We start from the raw sequence: 14,331 nt of genomic DNA, 5'->3' as shown, positions 1-14,331 counted from the left end.
GATCCCGGCCCAGGAGAGGAACTGGGCAGTCAGGTAAGTAGAGGGACTCATGCTGGACCTCGTGACCCCCAAGTTCACATTGTCAAGCTTGACAGAAGAGCTGCTGCATCACCCGTGTCCCAGTAGCCCCAGTAGCCCCAAGTACGGTTGCCGTCTTTTGGCTGAAGGGCGCCACCAGGGAAGTAACGATAGAGTATTCAGCCCCAGTGTCAACCATGAAAGTTCTTGTTCAGCCCCCTACCTTCATTTCGACCATGGGCTCATGGGGGCCAAGAGGGAAAGAGCGCAGTCCCCCTCAGTCTGATTCTACCCCGGCCAGACCAACGAGGTTCTTGCCTTGAGGTTCCTCCCAATATCGGCTGGGTTTTGAGGGCCCCTTCCAATTCAGACATGCATTCTTCCAGTGTCCCTTCTCTTTGCAGTATGCACATTGGTCCCTTGCTAAGGTGGCTGGGGTCTTCCCATCTTCGCAGTGTCTGTTTCTTTTAGCGCTGTTGCGAGAAGGGTGGCCTTCTTTTTTGCCCTCTCCACTTCTCTTTCGGCTGCGACTTCTCTGTTCATGAAAACCTTATTGGCGACCTCTATCAGCTGAGTGATATTCATCCCAGCAAAGCCTTCCAACTTCTGGAGTTTTCTTCTGATATCTGGGGCAGCCTGTGCCACAAAAGAGGCATTTACCATCTGTTGACTTTCTGGTGCCTCGGGGTCAAACAGGGCGTATACATGGTATGCGTCACATAATCTTTCATAGTAGTCTCTGGGAGACTCCCCAGGGTGCTGCGTGAGTGATGATATTTTAGTCATGTTCATAGGCCTTTTGGCTCCGGCTCAGATTCCCCGAAGGAGGGCTTCCTGGTATCGTCGGATATGGGCTCGTCCTTCTTCTGTGGTGAAATCCCACGTTGGGCATTCTTCAGGCACGGCGGCTTGAGCCCAGACAGCAGAGTCATTAATCCCCGGAGGTGCGTGATCTTCTATGTCTGTGGTGGTTATCACCTCCTTGGACCTTTGGATGCCCAGATAGCTGGCACACAGCTGAGCAGTGCCCCTAGCTGTTGACAGACACCTCATTGGTTGACTCCCCTGAATTTATATTGTTAAGTTAGAAAGCACCTACCAGGAGGTGCTGTCATCATTCAAGATTTGCTTCCTTTGGAGGTCCTTGTTTCTCTACTTAGGACTGAATACAAATGAGGCTATCATCAGGAAACTCTCCTTAACTCTGGAAAGTATTGTGGAATCTGCTGCCATAGCAAGAGCTACCAACAAAGATCCTTAAACTCACTGGCCAAAGTTGTTCTTGCCAATAGGATGGCCTTTGATTATCTTTTAGCCAAGCAAGAAGGTATTGTTATGCCCAGAATTCATGATCCCCAAATACCGCCAGGGAGCCGAGTCCAATGTAAAAGCAAAAGAGCCTTTATTCGAGCTAGCTCGAGCTCAATCCCCTACCTGCACCGACGCAGCGGTGAGATACTGGGGAGAGAGAGCTAGTTTCAAAAGGACAAAGGTTTTATTGGGGCCTAGGGGCAGTTGGTGAGGTAACAGCTGTGGCCTCAACCGATTGGCTGGGGAAGGGTCAGAGTCCTGTTAGGCAGGTGAGCGGGAGGTTACTCAAGGGGAGGAGGCGTGGTCAAGGTGAAGGACACAGAACAAGATGGAGTCGGCTGGCGTAGGCCCACCCTTTCACTATCTGTGCTACAGCCAACACCACCGGCTGTACCTGGATTAGCGCTTCTGGGGAAGTTAAAACTCAATTACATAAAACCACTGGGCAAACCACTTGGCTTAAAAAGATGACTCCTTTTATGGGATCCTTTTTTGACTTATTTGATTTTGATTGGTTGGGGTCTTGGGGACCATGGCTCTGAAGTGAGACGTTGGGAATTACCCTGCTTACAGTAATCGTAGCAGTCTCCTTGCCACGCTGTGTTCTCTCAAAAGCTTTAAATGCATGTTCGTTGCCACGAAACACCGAGCAAATGATCTCCCTAAGACTGGACTGTCAAAAAAGGAACAAAGAGAAAAACCAACTAAAAAATTATGAGCCTAAAGTCATGGTCTGTGAACACCACAGAGATTCAGCAAAATACATCCTGACCTGTGAACACCCTACAGAACAAACAAAAATTGTGAGAACTACAGTGTGGTGGCTGACGGTGGCATTAACGCCTTACATTTTGATCCCACCGCTTAGTTAAGCTTCGAGTCTGATCGAAAGGAGGACTTGTTAAAAAAGAAACCACCGGCCTCAAACAGAGTCCCTTGTGCTAAGCCCACATCAGCAAACCAAAGTGTAACACCTGACCTCATTGCAATTTCAGTCTCTCCCAGGAATGTGACCTTAAATAAGTCGATCTGGAACTACCTGATCAGCACCAGTGAGGTAATCCACCTGATAGATCCCCTCATTGCCCCAAAGGAGGGTCACTGCCAGAAACAATCCACTCTTTGCTGGAAATTTTCTTTTTTCTGTCCTTTTCTGCCTTTAAATTCTTCCGTTTTGTACGGCTCCTTGGAGCTCCTTTCTACTTGCCAGATGGGATGCTGCCCAATTCATGAATCATTGAGGAGAGCCAATTAGATCTTTCAATCTGCCCGGCTGAATTTTGTTTTCTTAACAGGGACAAACTCAGGATCACAGGGAATCAATAACAGTGCCCAAGCTTCCTGCCTCCTCGCAACAGCCCCCACTGCTTGGAACCAAAGAAGCAAACATCTCCCCAACTCGAGTAAGAAGATGACGAGAGCTGAGGACAGGTTCACGTCTCTGTCTCGGTTCTCCCCGACCAGGGGGACACCATATGGGGCAGTGACAACCTGCAACGTCTGTTTTCTTGACAATTCAATCAAGGTGACGGTGAGCACAAGCACATCCGAGAAAGCTAAGTGAGGAAGAAAAGATCGAGCTGGGGACAGCGGTGAGCGTGGTGGGGACTTTGGGATGGGGCAGAGAGAGAGGTCCTCTCCTTACACGGGGTCTCGGGCCCATGCCCCCGCCCTTCACAGTCTGCCTCCAACAGCTGTGCCAGCCAGGTGGCCAGGCAGATGCAGGCATGCTGTGTCCAGAACCGCCCCATGCAGCCTTCCTTCCGTGCACTCCCTTCACCTGTGCCGCTCAGCCTCTCTTAAAATGGTTCAAAATCCAAAACATAAGAAGTCTTTCCTATGCATACACAGACAACCACGTGAATGTGTGTGTGTGTGTGTGTGCATGTGCGCGTGCGTGTGTATTTTTCCCAAATGCTGTCTTTAGTCCTATCATTCCCCACCTCCTATGACTGAACGAGGTGCTCTCCAAGCCCTGGGTCTACCTGCAGTAGACCTCTTCCAGGGTAGAAAGGATGGAGACTTTTTAATCTTTGGGAGATTCCTCCTGTCAGAGATCCTGTCAGCCTCCAGTCCTGTAAGAATCCTGACCTGTCAGCCACCATGAGCCCCATTCCAGCCTTGAGGCCAGCAAGGGCGTCCACGGCTGCCACTGTGGTGTGGGGAGGCTTTGTCCTGTGTTCCTCTGTTACCACTGAGATTGCCCGTTGGGACTGGAGCTACCCTGGAGCAGCTTGCCTGTGTATTTTGGGAATGTGTTAATGGTTCCTGGATCAGAGTAGAGCTCAAAATGCAACTCTTGGTTCTTCTGTAATTGCTGTGTGCTCTCGGATTGCCTTTGGCAAGCTTGTGCCCTTGGTAGGTCTCCTGGACTTCATGGTGTCCTACCACATGCCAATCACCGCTAAGAGAAAGACAAGGGGCGTCTGGGTGGCTCAGTTGGTTAAGCATCTGACTTCGGCTCAGGTCACAATCTCACTGCTTGTGAGTTTGAGCCTCAAGTCCGGCTCTGTGCTGACAGCTCAGAGCCTGGAGCCTGCTTCAGATTCTGTCTCCTCCCCTCTCTGCCTCTCCCCTGCTCATGCTCTGTCTCTCTCTCTCAAATATAAAATAAGAAAACATTAAAAAAATTTTTTTAAATAAAAAAAAAATAAGAGAAAGATAAGATCAGCAGATCAAGAGGCCAGATTGGGCAGCTGACCAAGTGAGTAGGCAGGCTGGGTCCTTGCTCCTCTCCTGATTTACCCCCATTGTCTATTCTGGGCTGGTCCCTAGAAGGGACTTCTGTGTCCCTCTAAGTGTCAGAACTACCCTCAGAATTTGGGGTCTATCATAATGGGAGGGGTTTGAGCTGGGTGCGATTTGTTTGGGATGACATGGGAGGGGATGCTGCTTGTGCACTGTCGAACATTTGGCTGAAGCTCGCTCCTGTGCGGGGCCTGAGAAAGTCCTTCTGTGGGGCTTGTGTCCATCGCACGGTCAATAAAGCATCCTTGCATTTTGCAAACCAGAGTAGACTACTTTTTTTTTTTTTATCATATTCTATCCTGCCCAGGCTACAGCCAGGGAGTTGAAGTGTGACAGGTCAAAGGCTGGATTAAACATTAACACAGCTGTCACCTCCGCTCGGAGGAGTAAGCGCCCCACAGCCGAGCTGCAGAGCTGTCTATGGCCCCAGGCTGACCAGTAGACATGGCTCAATTTGGCCAGGTCCTGGCTGAAATAGGCGACTTTGGTCGCTTCCAGATACAGCTGGTGATGCTGCTGAGCATTCCCGGCTTCCTGTCCGCTTACTACATGTTTGCCCAGGTCTTCATGATCCAGCACGAGGCCCACCACTGCTCAGTAGCCTGGGTCAAGAACCACACTTTGAACCTGAGTGCGGCTGAACAGCTGACACTGAGCGTGCCCCTGGATGCTGGGGGCAAGCCTGAGTCCTGCCTTATGTTCCGGCCGCCCCCTGACGACGCCAGCCTGGAGGACATCCTCAGCCACCACTTCAATGAGACGCAGCCTTGTGAGGCAGGCTGGGAGTATCCCGAAGACAGGCCCCTGTCCCTAAAGAACGAGGTAGGGCTGCCCTTTTGCCTGTCGGCCCGTTTGGGGTCGGTCAGCTCCTTTGCCTGACCGTCTGCCCTCAGCTGCCGGTGTTGCTGCTTCTGTATCTGCCCTGGAGCACCCATCCACGAATGATTGACCACTTGGTATGGCTTTTTTTTTTTTTTTTGACCATTCATCCTGCTTTCCTCTTTGTCCTCTGACTACTGGTCCATCTACCTTTCAATCCATATTCTGTCTCTGATTTGTCTGTCCCTCTGTCCATTTTTGTCTACCCTTTTATCCATCTATCCGCCTGTGTGCCCAGTTGCCTGACCTTTTTCCTATCCCTTCCTGCTTTCCTGTCTTTATGTCTTTCCCCCCAGTGCTCCCAACTGTCGGTCCACTTGCCCTTGTCTTTCAGTCTGCCCCTGCGTATCTGCCTGCTTACCTACCTTCCTGGATCCCCATCCACTTGTCTGACCTCCTGCTTGCCTGATGTGGGCTTCCTGCCCTTCAGTTGCCCTCTCTAAAGCTCTCCCCACCTGCCTCCAGGGGACCGGACGCACTGTGACTCTAGGATTTGTCCGGCAGATAACAGCACTTGCTCTGCTTAACTCATTTTCTTAGGGAGGATCTGAGCAGACAAACAGATTCCCACTCCAGCCACCTGAGCAAGGACGGCTCTCTGGAAACATCCAGGCCCACTCTGCTGCTTCCCAGAAGCTGGGTCTGAGGCACAGCGTAGGGAGACGACTTGTCCAGGGCAACGTAATGAGCTGATCGTGGACGTGGGACTCCCACTCAGGTCCCTGCAGGATTGGGAAAGAGCACAGATGGTCCAGCATCCAAGGGGCGAGTGTTGTTGGGAGGTCTGGATGACTCACCTTGAGGGTGGCGAATCCTGAGCCTTTGTGGAGAGGGGAATCTGGAGTCCAGAGGCCTTCGTTTATTTTTTTCTCTGCAGGTAAAAAAAGTATTTACTTTTTAGAGGCTTTCAGAGAATGATGTTTTGACCAAAGTCATTTTCTTTAAGATTTTCAATTTTTAAGTAATCTCTATAACCAACTTGGGGCTTGAACTCACAACCCCCAAGCTCAAGAGTTGCACACTCTACTGACTGAACTAGCCAGGCACCCCCAGGCATTCACTTTTAATATGTGACCATAAACCTGCCCCCAGAACCCTTGCAGCCTAAAGATCTGTCCTGCCTGTCTTCCTCCTGACCCTCTACCCCATTCTGCTCCATAGAGCCGCATGCGGCCTAGGAGCTCTCCCAGCAGAGCCCAGTCTGGTCCCCAGTGGCCTCTCCAGGTTCCCAGCATCACCCTCTTGGTAGGACCAGCCTCCACTGGTCCCCATATGCTGTGGGTGCCTACGTGGCCAAACACCATCCTCAAAACCCAGGCAAACTTCCAGACTTCTCAGACTTCCAGACTTCTTTAGCCCCGTTTACACCCTGTGCTGGACTGTTCATGCAATTTTGTTCAGCTGAGGCTTGCTGAGTATTAACTGTGCAGGGAACAGTCAGAGGAGGGAGGCACCTTGTTCGAGTTCTCTAAGGATTTGAGGCTAACCTCTTGGTCTTTAATCACCGACCTGGACTGTGCCACCACCGGCATTGGGCCTTGGACCTCTTGCCCTTCCCTACCATGCTTCTCCTGCTCCAACACTCTCAAGGACTTGGATTCCCAAAAGAGTGAACACCTTGGGTACTTTGTGCCCTGCACCCATGTGCTGAGTCCAACTTTGCTTCCAAAGCTCTGTTGCGTGAGGTCGTTTCCCTCTGCTTCCCATCTGTGAGGAGGGGCTCCACCACACTGATTCAGGGGCCTCTCTCTGAGCTGACTTCCCAACGTTCCTTCTGATAACCAGCAGCTTCATATTCAAACTGAAATATGGATAGTCCTAATTTGAGAAGAAAAGAGCACATTGCCTTATAGGCTATGTATTCTTGAAGAGCAGAGTGCATTTCTCCTTCTCAATCTACCTCCCAACATTTCCTGGGTGCCCGTCCTTGGTAAAAGAAAAAAATAATTCCCAGCCTTGTCCACATGAACCTTGGAATCGGGAGGGAAATAGACTCTGAATGACTAACAACAGTGTGATCTGTCTTGGGCCCAGAGAAGGGGAAAGAATGGGAGGGAAGGGGAAGCAGAGGGAATAGCCGTTTCTAGATCCGGAGGCATGAAAATGATTGGCATGACCGAGGAATGCTGACCAACGAAGATGTTGGGAAATCAGGAAGAGATGACTCTTCCACGGTCTTAGATACAGAGCTGAGAGATTTGGGCTCTCTCCTAGAGACCAAAGGGAGCCATGGAAGCTTTTGGAACAGGGGAGGAAGATGTGATGTGAGTGCTCCAAGAATGGGGGCGGGATTCTGTGTGCCCACGTGGCAAGCCCCAGACAGAACCCTCCACTCTGGCCATTAGGGTCGGAGAGGGTAATGGCTGGCGTCCCAGGTGGGGAGGCCTTTTGCCTCTGTTCCACCTGCATGCCACGTCTTGGCACCTCTCCAAGCTTCGGCCTCTGTGGTTGCACAGTGGGAATGATAATCCTTTACGAGGTTAGAATGAGGACTGAATGAAATAAGGGCTACACAAGCTATAAGGAGGTAGCGAGTGGTGGCCACCGAGTAGGGGCACCAGCCTTGGAAGACTCCCTGGGGTCGGCATCTGTGCCTTCAGAACACTATAGCCCCATGTGTCCGAGGTGTCGGTCACCAGCTGTGAGTTTCATGAGCACGGGGTGAGGGGGGGGGGGGGCGGCGGTGCCCCCTCTGCTGAGCTGACATTTACTGAGGACTTCCTGTGTGACAGCCACTGTGCTAAGCATGTTCCATGCATTAATTCCTTTAATCCTGCTGGGGGACACCATGTAATATATTTTATCCCCATTTTGTACACGAGAAACCAAGACACCAACAGATAGGTTAACAAAGTCCCACAAAGCCTCTCTGTTCAGATTCCAGAGGCTGATAGCAGCAGGCCTTTATGAGTTATTTTAAATAGCGTCTAACTACAAAGGCACTCTGTGCTTGCTAAACAAAAACCAAACAGAATAGAACTGGGTGGGGGCGCCTGGGTGGCTCAGTCGGTTAAGCGTCCGACTTCGCCTCAGATCACGATCTCCCGGTCCGTGAGTTCGAGCCCCGCGTCGGGCTCTGTGCTGACAGCTCAGAGCCTGGAGCCTGTCTCAGATTCTGTGTCTCCCTCTCTCTATGACCCTCCCCCATTCATGCTCTGTCTCTGTCTCAAAAATAAATAAACGTTAAAAAAAAAAAAAAAGAATAGAACTGGGTGGAACAAGTTCTGATCCCTTATCTTGCCCCCCTTTGCTCCCAGGGGCCATTAGGCAATCATTAGACATATACTGAAAATTAGAGAACAGAAGTATGAGCACAATGGTATCTCCTGGACTGATTCATTTCTTGCTAAAATGATTTTAGCGATTTTGACTGATGATGAGTGGCTAGTTGGCTAGCTCTAGGTATTCATGTGTTGATTCATTCAGCAAACGTTCTCTGAGCTTTCAGGCAGTTTCAGTCCCTGTCTGGGGCAAAAGGGATGCCTGAACTCCATTGCCATCCAGCAGCGGGACCTCGGAGAAGCCGCTTAACCTCCCCTCCCTCAGGGGAATGGAATAATAAATCAAGGATTGGTGTCAGAATTAGATAATACATGTGAAGCATGCAGCAGACTGCCCAGCACAGAGTGAGCCCTCAAACGGCATCAGTGATTGTGAAGCTATCACCTTGAGCCGCAGAGGACAACTCATCTGTCGTGTTTCCCTCCACCGACATTCACGTCCGGAGCTGAGCTGTGTGCAGGGGGCACAGAACTCCCGGAAGGGCCCACGGACCAATGGAGGGGGGGGGAGGGGGGGGCGGGGTCAGTCACATGTGCCTACAGTATGTGCACATGCAGTAGATACGTACAGAGTTAGGCGAACATGCATATTTTTTCCACTCAGTTTCTCAGTCTCTCTGAGTCTCCAGGTGGGTCGCCCCACCCCTGTGTGTGCAGGCACATGAGCGCCCACACGCACGCCCACGCGTGTGCGTGTCCCTCCGTCTTGATCTCCTTCTGCAAGTGGGGCGTGAGGGCTCCTTGGGATTCTCACTGGCAGTGAATGGTGAGAGTTTCACGGAGATTTTGCAGCCGGATGGGGACATTTGATGAGGCCCAAGGAAGTCACAGGGGTGCCCTGGCTGTGGGCTAGAGGCCCCATTTGTCAGGAAGCAGTAATTAGTGGCCTGTCAAGGGTTCCAAACTTTGTATCCTTAATGTCTCAGCAATTCTACCTGGCATCTCCAAGCCAAAATAAAAACCTAAGTTTTGTGTATTGAGTAATTAGGGCCAAACAACCTAACAGGTAATTATGTTCAAATGACTTAGGAACTGTTTTAAAAAATAATACACAGAAACTGAAAGGAAATATCTTTCATTTTAATTTTTTTTAAATTTTTTTAATGTTTATTTAGTTTTGAGAGACAGCACAAGTGGGAGAGGGCAGAGAGAGAGGGAGACCCAGAATCCGAAGCAGGCTCCGGGCTCTGAGCTGTCGGCACAGAGCCCGACACGGGGCTCGAACTCAGAAACCATGAGATCATGACCAGAGCCGAAGTCAGACGCTCAACCGACTGAGCCACCCAGGCACTCCATATTTTTCATCTTTAAATAAATACAACACCCTACTAATAGGATGTATGTGCCCATTGGGAACTGTGCAACTTCTCAGTCCTTAAACACTGACACCCTCATTTTCCATTCCCCATGGTGCTTGCTTTTTTTTTTTTTCAAAACACCTCCCCAAAATACAGCTTCACATAGATATGATGTCACTGGAAGGAATGTAGCGTGATCTCATGTTGAACCAGAACTGTCCTTAGTTGGTAGTTCTTGTAATGCCAGACAGATGTTGAGGATTGCTGCATTTTCCTTTAAAATTCCGAATGTCGTTCTGTGCCCCATGAATTTGTTCTGGTGCCCTGGGGTGCCTTCGCACACACTTTGGGAATCACGGGCATCTGCCCTGAGAGGTTTGCAGTGGGTGGGCTGGACGACAAAGGACTTGCCGTTGGCTGCCCCTGGTTCACATCTGCCTGTGTCTGCCTCAGTTCAACCTCGTTTGTGGTCAGAAGCACCTGAAGGAGACCTCGCAGTCGGTGTTCATGGCCGGGCTCCTCACTGGGGCTCTCGTCTTCGGGCCCCTCTGTGACCGGTAGGAACTTGACCGGCTCGCCCTTGACCTCGCATGCTCCTACGTTCCCGGTACAGTTCCCCCTCTCGCCCCGTCCCCGCCCCCGTGCCCTTCACTGGTGTCTGGGATAAGGCCCTGTTCCCCTCTCCCTCAAACAGAGCTCGCAGGGCAGGGTCACGTGTCCTCTGTCAGACAGAGAGCCCAGGGCAGGGCTGGGTCTCCCATACTTCCTGCCCCTCTGTTACTCCAGGATTGGCCGCAAGGTCAGTATCCTGGTGCAGCTGCTACTGTTCGCCCTCCTCGGCCCGACCACGGCCTTTGTGCCCAGCTTTGAGCTCTACATGGTCCTGCACTTTGCCGTGGCTACTGCTGTCTCTGGGTTCGCCTTCAGCAACGTCTCCCTACGTGAGTATCTGGGTCCCTAAACGTCCCCCTAGGTGAGTATCTGGGTCCCTAAGCCTTCAGGCATGGGGTGAGGCCTTGGGGTCTGGGCCGGCCACTTTCCCGGACTGCCCGGGGGAGCTTTGTCAGGCACCCACACCGCAAGTGGGACCGAGGCCCACCCTGACAGAAGACCGTCTAGGGAATGACGGGGAGGGAGCTGGGGGCCCGCGGGTGGGGGTGGGGGCCTGGCCGGGTCTCAGTCTCTCTGTTCGCACAGTTACAGAGTGGGTGGGGCCCTCCAGGAGGACTCAGGCCGTGGTCCTGGTCCAGTGCGCCTTCTCCCTGGGTCAGATGGCATTAGCAGGACTCGCCTATGGCGTCCGAAACTGGAGGTATTTCCAAATGGCCGGCACCGCACCTGTCTTGCTACTCTTCTTCTACATCTGGTGAGGAGTACTTCCCAGGAGCAAGCCGTTTCCCCCTCCCCACCCACCCCTGCTAGCTGTGCGGGGGGGGGGGGGGGGGGGGGGGGGGGGGGAGGGCGGGGGTGTGTGTGGTTGCAGCGCAACACTCACATTCACCTCGGGGAACGCTCCACAGTGCGATGGGTGTGAGGTTCTGTGTGCCCTGGAACAGCTGGGAAGGCCCCTGGGGGAGTGGGGGGGTGGGGCGGGCTCCAAGGTCAGAGCCATTCCTGACCTGCAGGGCTCTGCCAGAGTCGGCGCGGTGGCTTCTGACAAGAGGGAGGGTGGAGGAGGCCAAACAAGTGATTCAGAAGGCGGCCTCCGTCAACAGGCGGAAACTCTCCCCAGAGCTCCTGAGCCAGGTACTTCTCACAGGCCAAGCCCAGCCCTGCCCCTGAGTCTGGCGGGCCCAGACCTTTCTGCCTGGCCCCTCACTGTGCCTCGTGCCCCCAGCTGGTCCCAGAGAAGACAGGCCCCTCAGGGAACCCCCTGGATCTGTTCAGACACCCCCGGCTCCGGAAAATGACCCTGATCTTCTTCTATGTCTGGTGAGCGCTCCAGGGCCCGCGCCCCGCCCTGAGGCCCACGCCAAAGGGCTGTCCCGTCTCTGGTGCGGCTGGGACACGGTGGCTGGCGGTCAGGGTCGGGCTGTGTGGCCTCACTGGGTTTCTCCCTGGCTGTGCTGCTGCCTCCTGCTCAGAGACAGGCTACCTCTGAGAGGGATGGTGTCTCATCCCCCAGCAGTGATAGGGATTCGTGGACACTTTGCAGGTTTGTGGACAGTCTGGGGTACTATGGCCTGAGCTTCCAAGTCGGTGACTTTGGCCTGGACATCTACCTGACGCAGCTCGTCTTCGGAGCCGTGGAGGTTCCCGCCCGCTGCTTCAGCATCTTCATGATGCAGTGGTTGGGGCGCAAGTGGAGCCAGATGCTGACTCTGGTTCTGGGTGGCCTCGTGTGCATCGGCATCGTCTTTGTCCCAGCAGGTGCCGGGGCTGGCTCTGCCACATTCCTGCCCTCCCCATCCCCCCACCCCCCCCCCCCCCGCCTCCAGGAGTGAGGGCAACCCTGGGGCCCGGGAGCAGAGGGGGCCAGACGGGGCAGGGGTGGGGCCCGGGGCACGGGGCCGTCCACCTGCCTGCGGCTGACCGGCACCCTCCCCCAGATCTGCCGGTGGTGGTCACTGTGCTGGCCGTGGTGGGCAAGTTCGCCATGGCCGCCAGCTTTACCATCTCCTACGTGTACTGTGCCGAGCTCTTCCCCACCGTCATCCGGTAAGGGCTGCCGCCCTCTGCCCTCACCCCTCCCGCTCCTCTGCCCTCACCCCTGTCCCGCAGGCAGCTGGCTTATGAGGCCGGCTCGCGGGGCAGCAGCGCGGATGGGGTCCGGGCAGCTAGGAATCTAGCCCGAGTCCCCGTCTTATCCCAGGCAGTGGAGGACAGATACAGAAGGAGGGCACGCCCTGGCCTTGTGGAGCCTGGGATATGGAGCAAGTCTAAGAATGAATGGCTCAGAAGGAGGAACACTCAGGGGTTGCTGGGGAGACGTGAGGTGCAGCCTTTGACCTGAGACTTGGTAGGCGAGCAGGGGGGCAGCAGATAGACAGGCCTGGAGGTGAGAGAGGCGTGGCACGTGGCCTGACTACATGCAGTTACTATGCGGGAGCAGAGAGCAGAAGGCCGGTGAGGCTGGGGAGGCGGCAGGCCTGCGGGGCCATAATGAGGGGCTGGGCACCCCCCCCCCCCCACCAAGGCGCAGCGGGGGTGGGGCTGTGGCCCGGGGGTCGCGGCTGGGTGTGCTCAGTCGGACGGGCCTTCCCACAGGCAGACAGGCATGGGGCTGATGGGCATCTCCTCGAGGATCGGGGGGATCCTCACCCCTCTCGTGAGCCTGCTGGGCGAGTACCAGGCAGCCCTCCCTATGCTCACCTACGGCAGCCTCCCCATCGGGGCAGGCTTCCTCTGTGCCCTGTTGCCGGAGACACGGGGCCAGCCCCTGAAGGACACCATCAAGGAGCTGGAGGAGGTGCCCCACCCACGGTGAGCTGCTCGCTTTCTCTGAAGCCTGGGCCCCACCTCACTATGTGTCCTCTGTTGCTCAGAGGCCAATACGGGGGCCCTCGGGAGCCACACACATCCGACTGGCTCTGGGCCAGGTCCCCTCCCCTGGGGGAGGGGCGGTGAAGGACGCTGCCACGGGACCCATTCGTGGCCGGCCGGTGACGGCCTCCGGCTCCCACCAGGTCTCTGGAGTCAGCACCTTCAGAAAAGGAAACAGAGGCTTCAGGAAGAACTTCCAGCCCAGGGGTGACCCTCACGAGCAGCACGTACTTCTGATCGTGTCCCTGGAGCTGGAGCACAGCAGGGAGCTGCCTGGACACCCCCTGGAAATGGCTGGGGGCTGCCGGCACGGCCCCCCTCGCAGTTGGAGGAAGCACACCCCTGACCTGGTCCCCGTCCCGGCCGCTGGCTGCCCGGTTCTGAAGTGTCTGTGAGGGCCTCCCTCTTCTCGTCACCCCTCACCACCTTTCTCAACCCCGCCCACCCCCACCCCTGTTCTGGGGTCGGGCCTTGAGCGTTTCTTGGGCTTCCCTGGTTCTCTAATAGACTTGCGGGCTTACGGCTCCTCTAGTTCCCTCAGTCTGGGGTCCCCCTGCCCTCAAAACATTTAAGCCCAGAGCAGAGCAGACGGGTAGGGCCTTTCCAAGAACGCAGCAGCAGGGGGAGAGGAAGTTGGAAGCCGCAGCCGGTACCCAGGCCGGTGGGAGAAAAGGCTGTGGATGGGAAGGTTGTAGTTCCTTCCGGTGGCTAGGCTGGGCCCCGTTGGCTCAGGGGGAGGCCCCACAGGACCCGCCATCCTGCTGAGAGAGGACTCTGTCTGCTCGAAACCAAAGCTTCAGTGTTGTCCTCTCTTCAAAGAGCCTCCACCCCCTGCCCCGAGTTCAGTCCAGCTCATACCTGACCTCGTGGCCCAGGGAACGGCAGTGGGGAAAGGGAGGAGGCTGGTTGTTCCCGTCCTCACCTCCCTCCTCCCTTTCACCTCTGCTGCTTCTGGCTCCTGCAGGGCCAGGGGAAAGGGCTTTCTGCTCTGCTGCTGCTGGCCGTGGTTCTTTCCCTGCGTGTACTGGCTGATCATCAGCGAGTGTTCTCTGGCAGGCTTCTAACAGCTCCTCCATGGGGACACATCGGTGGATTTCTCAGCGGTGCTCCCAGGGCCCCTGCCTTGTTCCTTCATCCGAGGAGCGTACTCACAGCTGACCTCCAGGGCCCTCTCTTCAGCTCTTGCCCCAGCACTGCTGCCCCCATCATGTCTCTTACTGCCAGCATTCCTCATGTTACGAGACAGCCCTCCTGGCTGCATCCCATCAAGGGACCTCCAGCTAGAGCGCCTTCCCCGGTAGCCACCTGGCCCA

At 54.7% G+C, this 14,331-nt stretch overlaps 1 protein-coding gene across 1 annotated transcript; it reads left to right on the top strand.

Moving 5' to 3' along the window:
* The first annotated feature begins 4,521 nt into the window (after positions 1-4,521).
* SLC22A13 (solute carrier family 22 member 13) lies at positions 4,522-13,436 on the top strand. Its single transcript, XM_007081025.3, has 10 exons — positions 4,522-4,899; positions 9,989-10,092; positions 10,322-10,476; positions 10,733-10,901; positions 11,161-11,281; positions 11,373-11,467; positions 11,691-11,905; positions 12,085-12,193; positions 12,743-12,958; positions 13,162-13,436. Exons 1-10 carry the CDS (start codon positions 4,522-4,524, stop codon positions 13,253-13,255), a joined length of 1,656 nt encoding a protein of 551 aa, XP_007081087.2. The 3' UTR covers positions 13,256-13,436.
* The last annotated feature ends 895 nt before the right edge of the window (positions 13,437-14,331 follow it).

The sequence above is a fragment of the Panthera tigris genome, chromosome C2 (genome assembly GCF_018350195.1).
Source record: "Panthera tigris isolate Pti1 chromosome C2, P.tigris_Pti1_mat1.1, whole genome shotgun sequence".
Taxonomy (NCBI): Eukaryota; Metazoa; Chordata; class Mammalia; order Carnivora; family Felidae; genus Panthera; species Panthera tigris.
The sequence above is the reverse complement of the archived record's forward strand: the minus strand, read 5'-3'. Positions and strand labels throughout refer to the sequence as shown.

Coding starts and splice junctions, on each gene's coding strand:
- SLC22A13 (XM_007081025.3), top strand. CDS start 4,522: ATGGCTCAATTTGGCCAGGTCCTGGCTGAAATAGGCGACTTTGGTCGC. Junction 10,477..10,732: donor CTTCAGCAACGTCTCCCTAC/GTGAGTATCTGG, acceptor CTGTTCGCACAG/TTACAGAGTGGGTGGGGCCC. Junction 12,194..12,742: donor CTCTTCCCCACCGTCATCCG/GTAAGGGCTGCC, acceptor GCCTTCCCACAG/GCAGACAGGCATGGGGCTGA.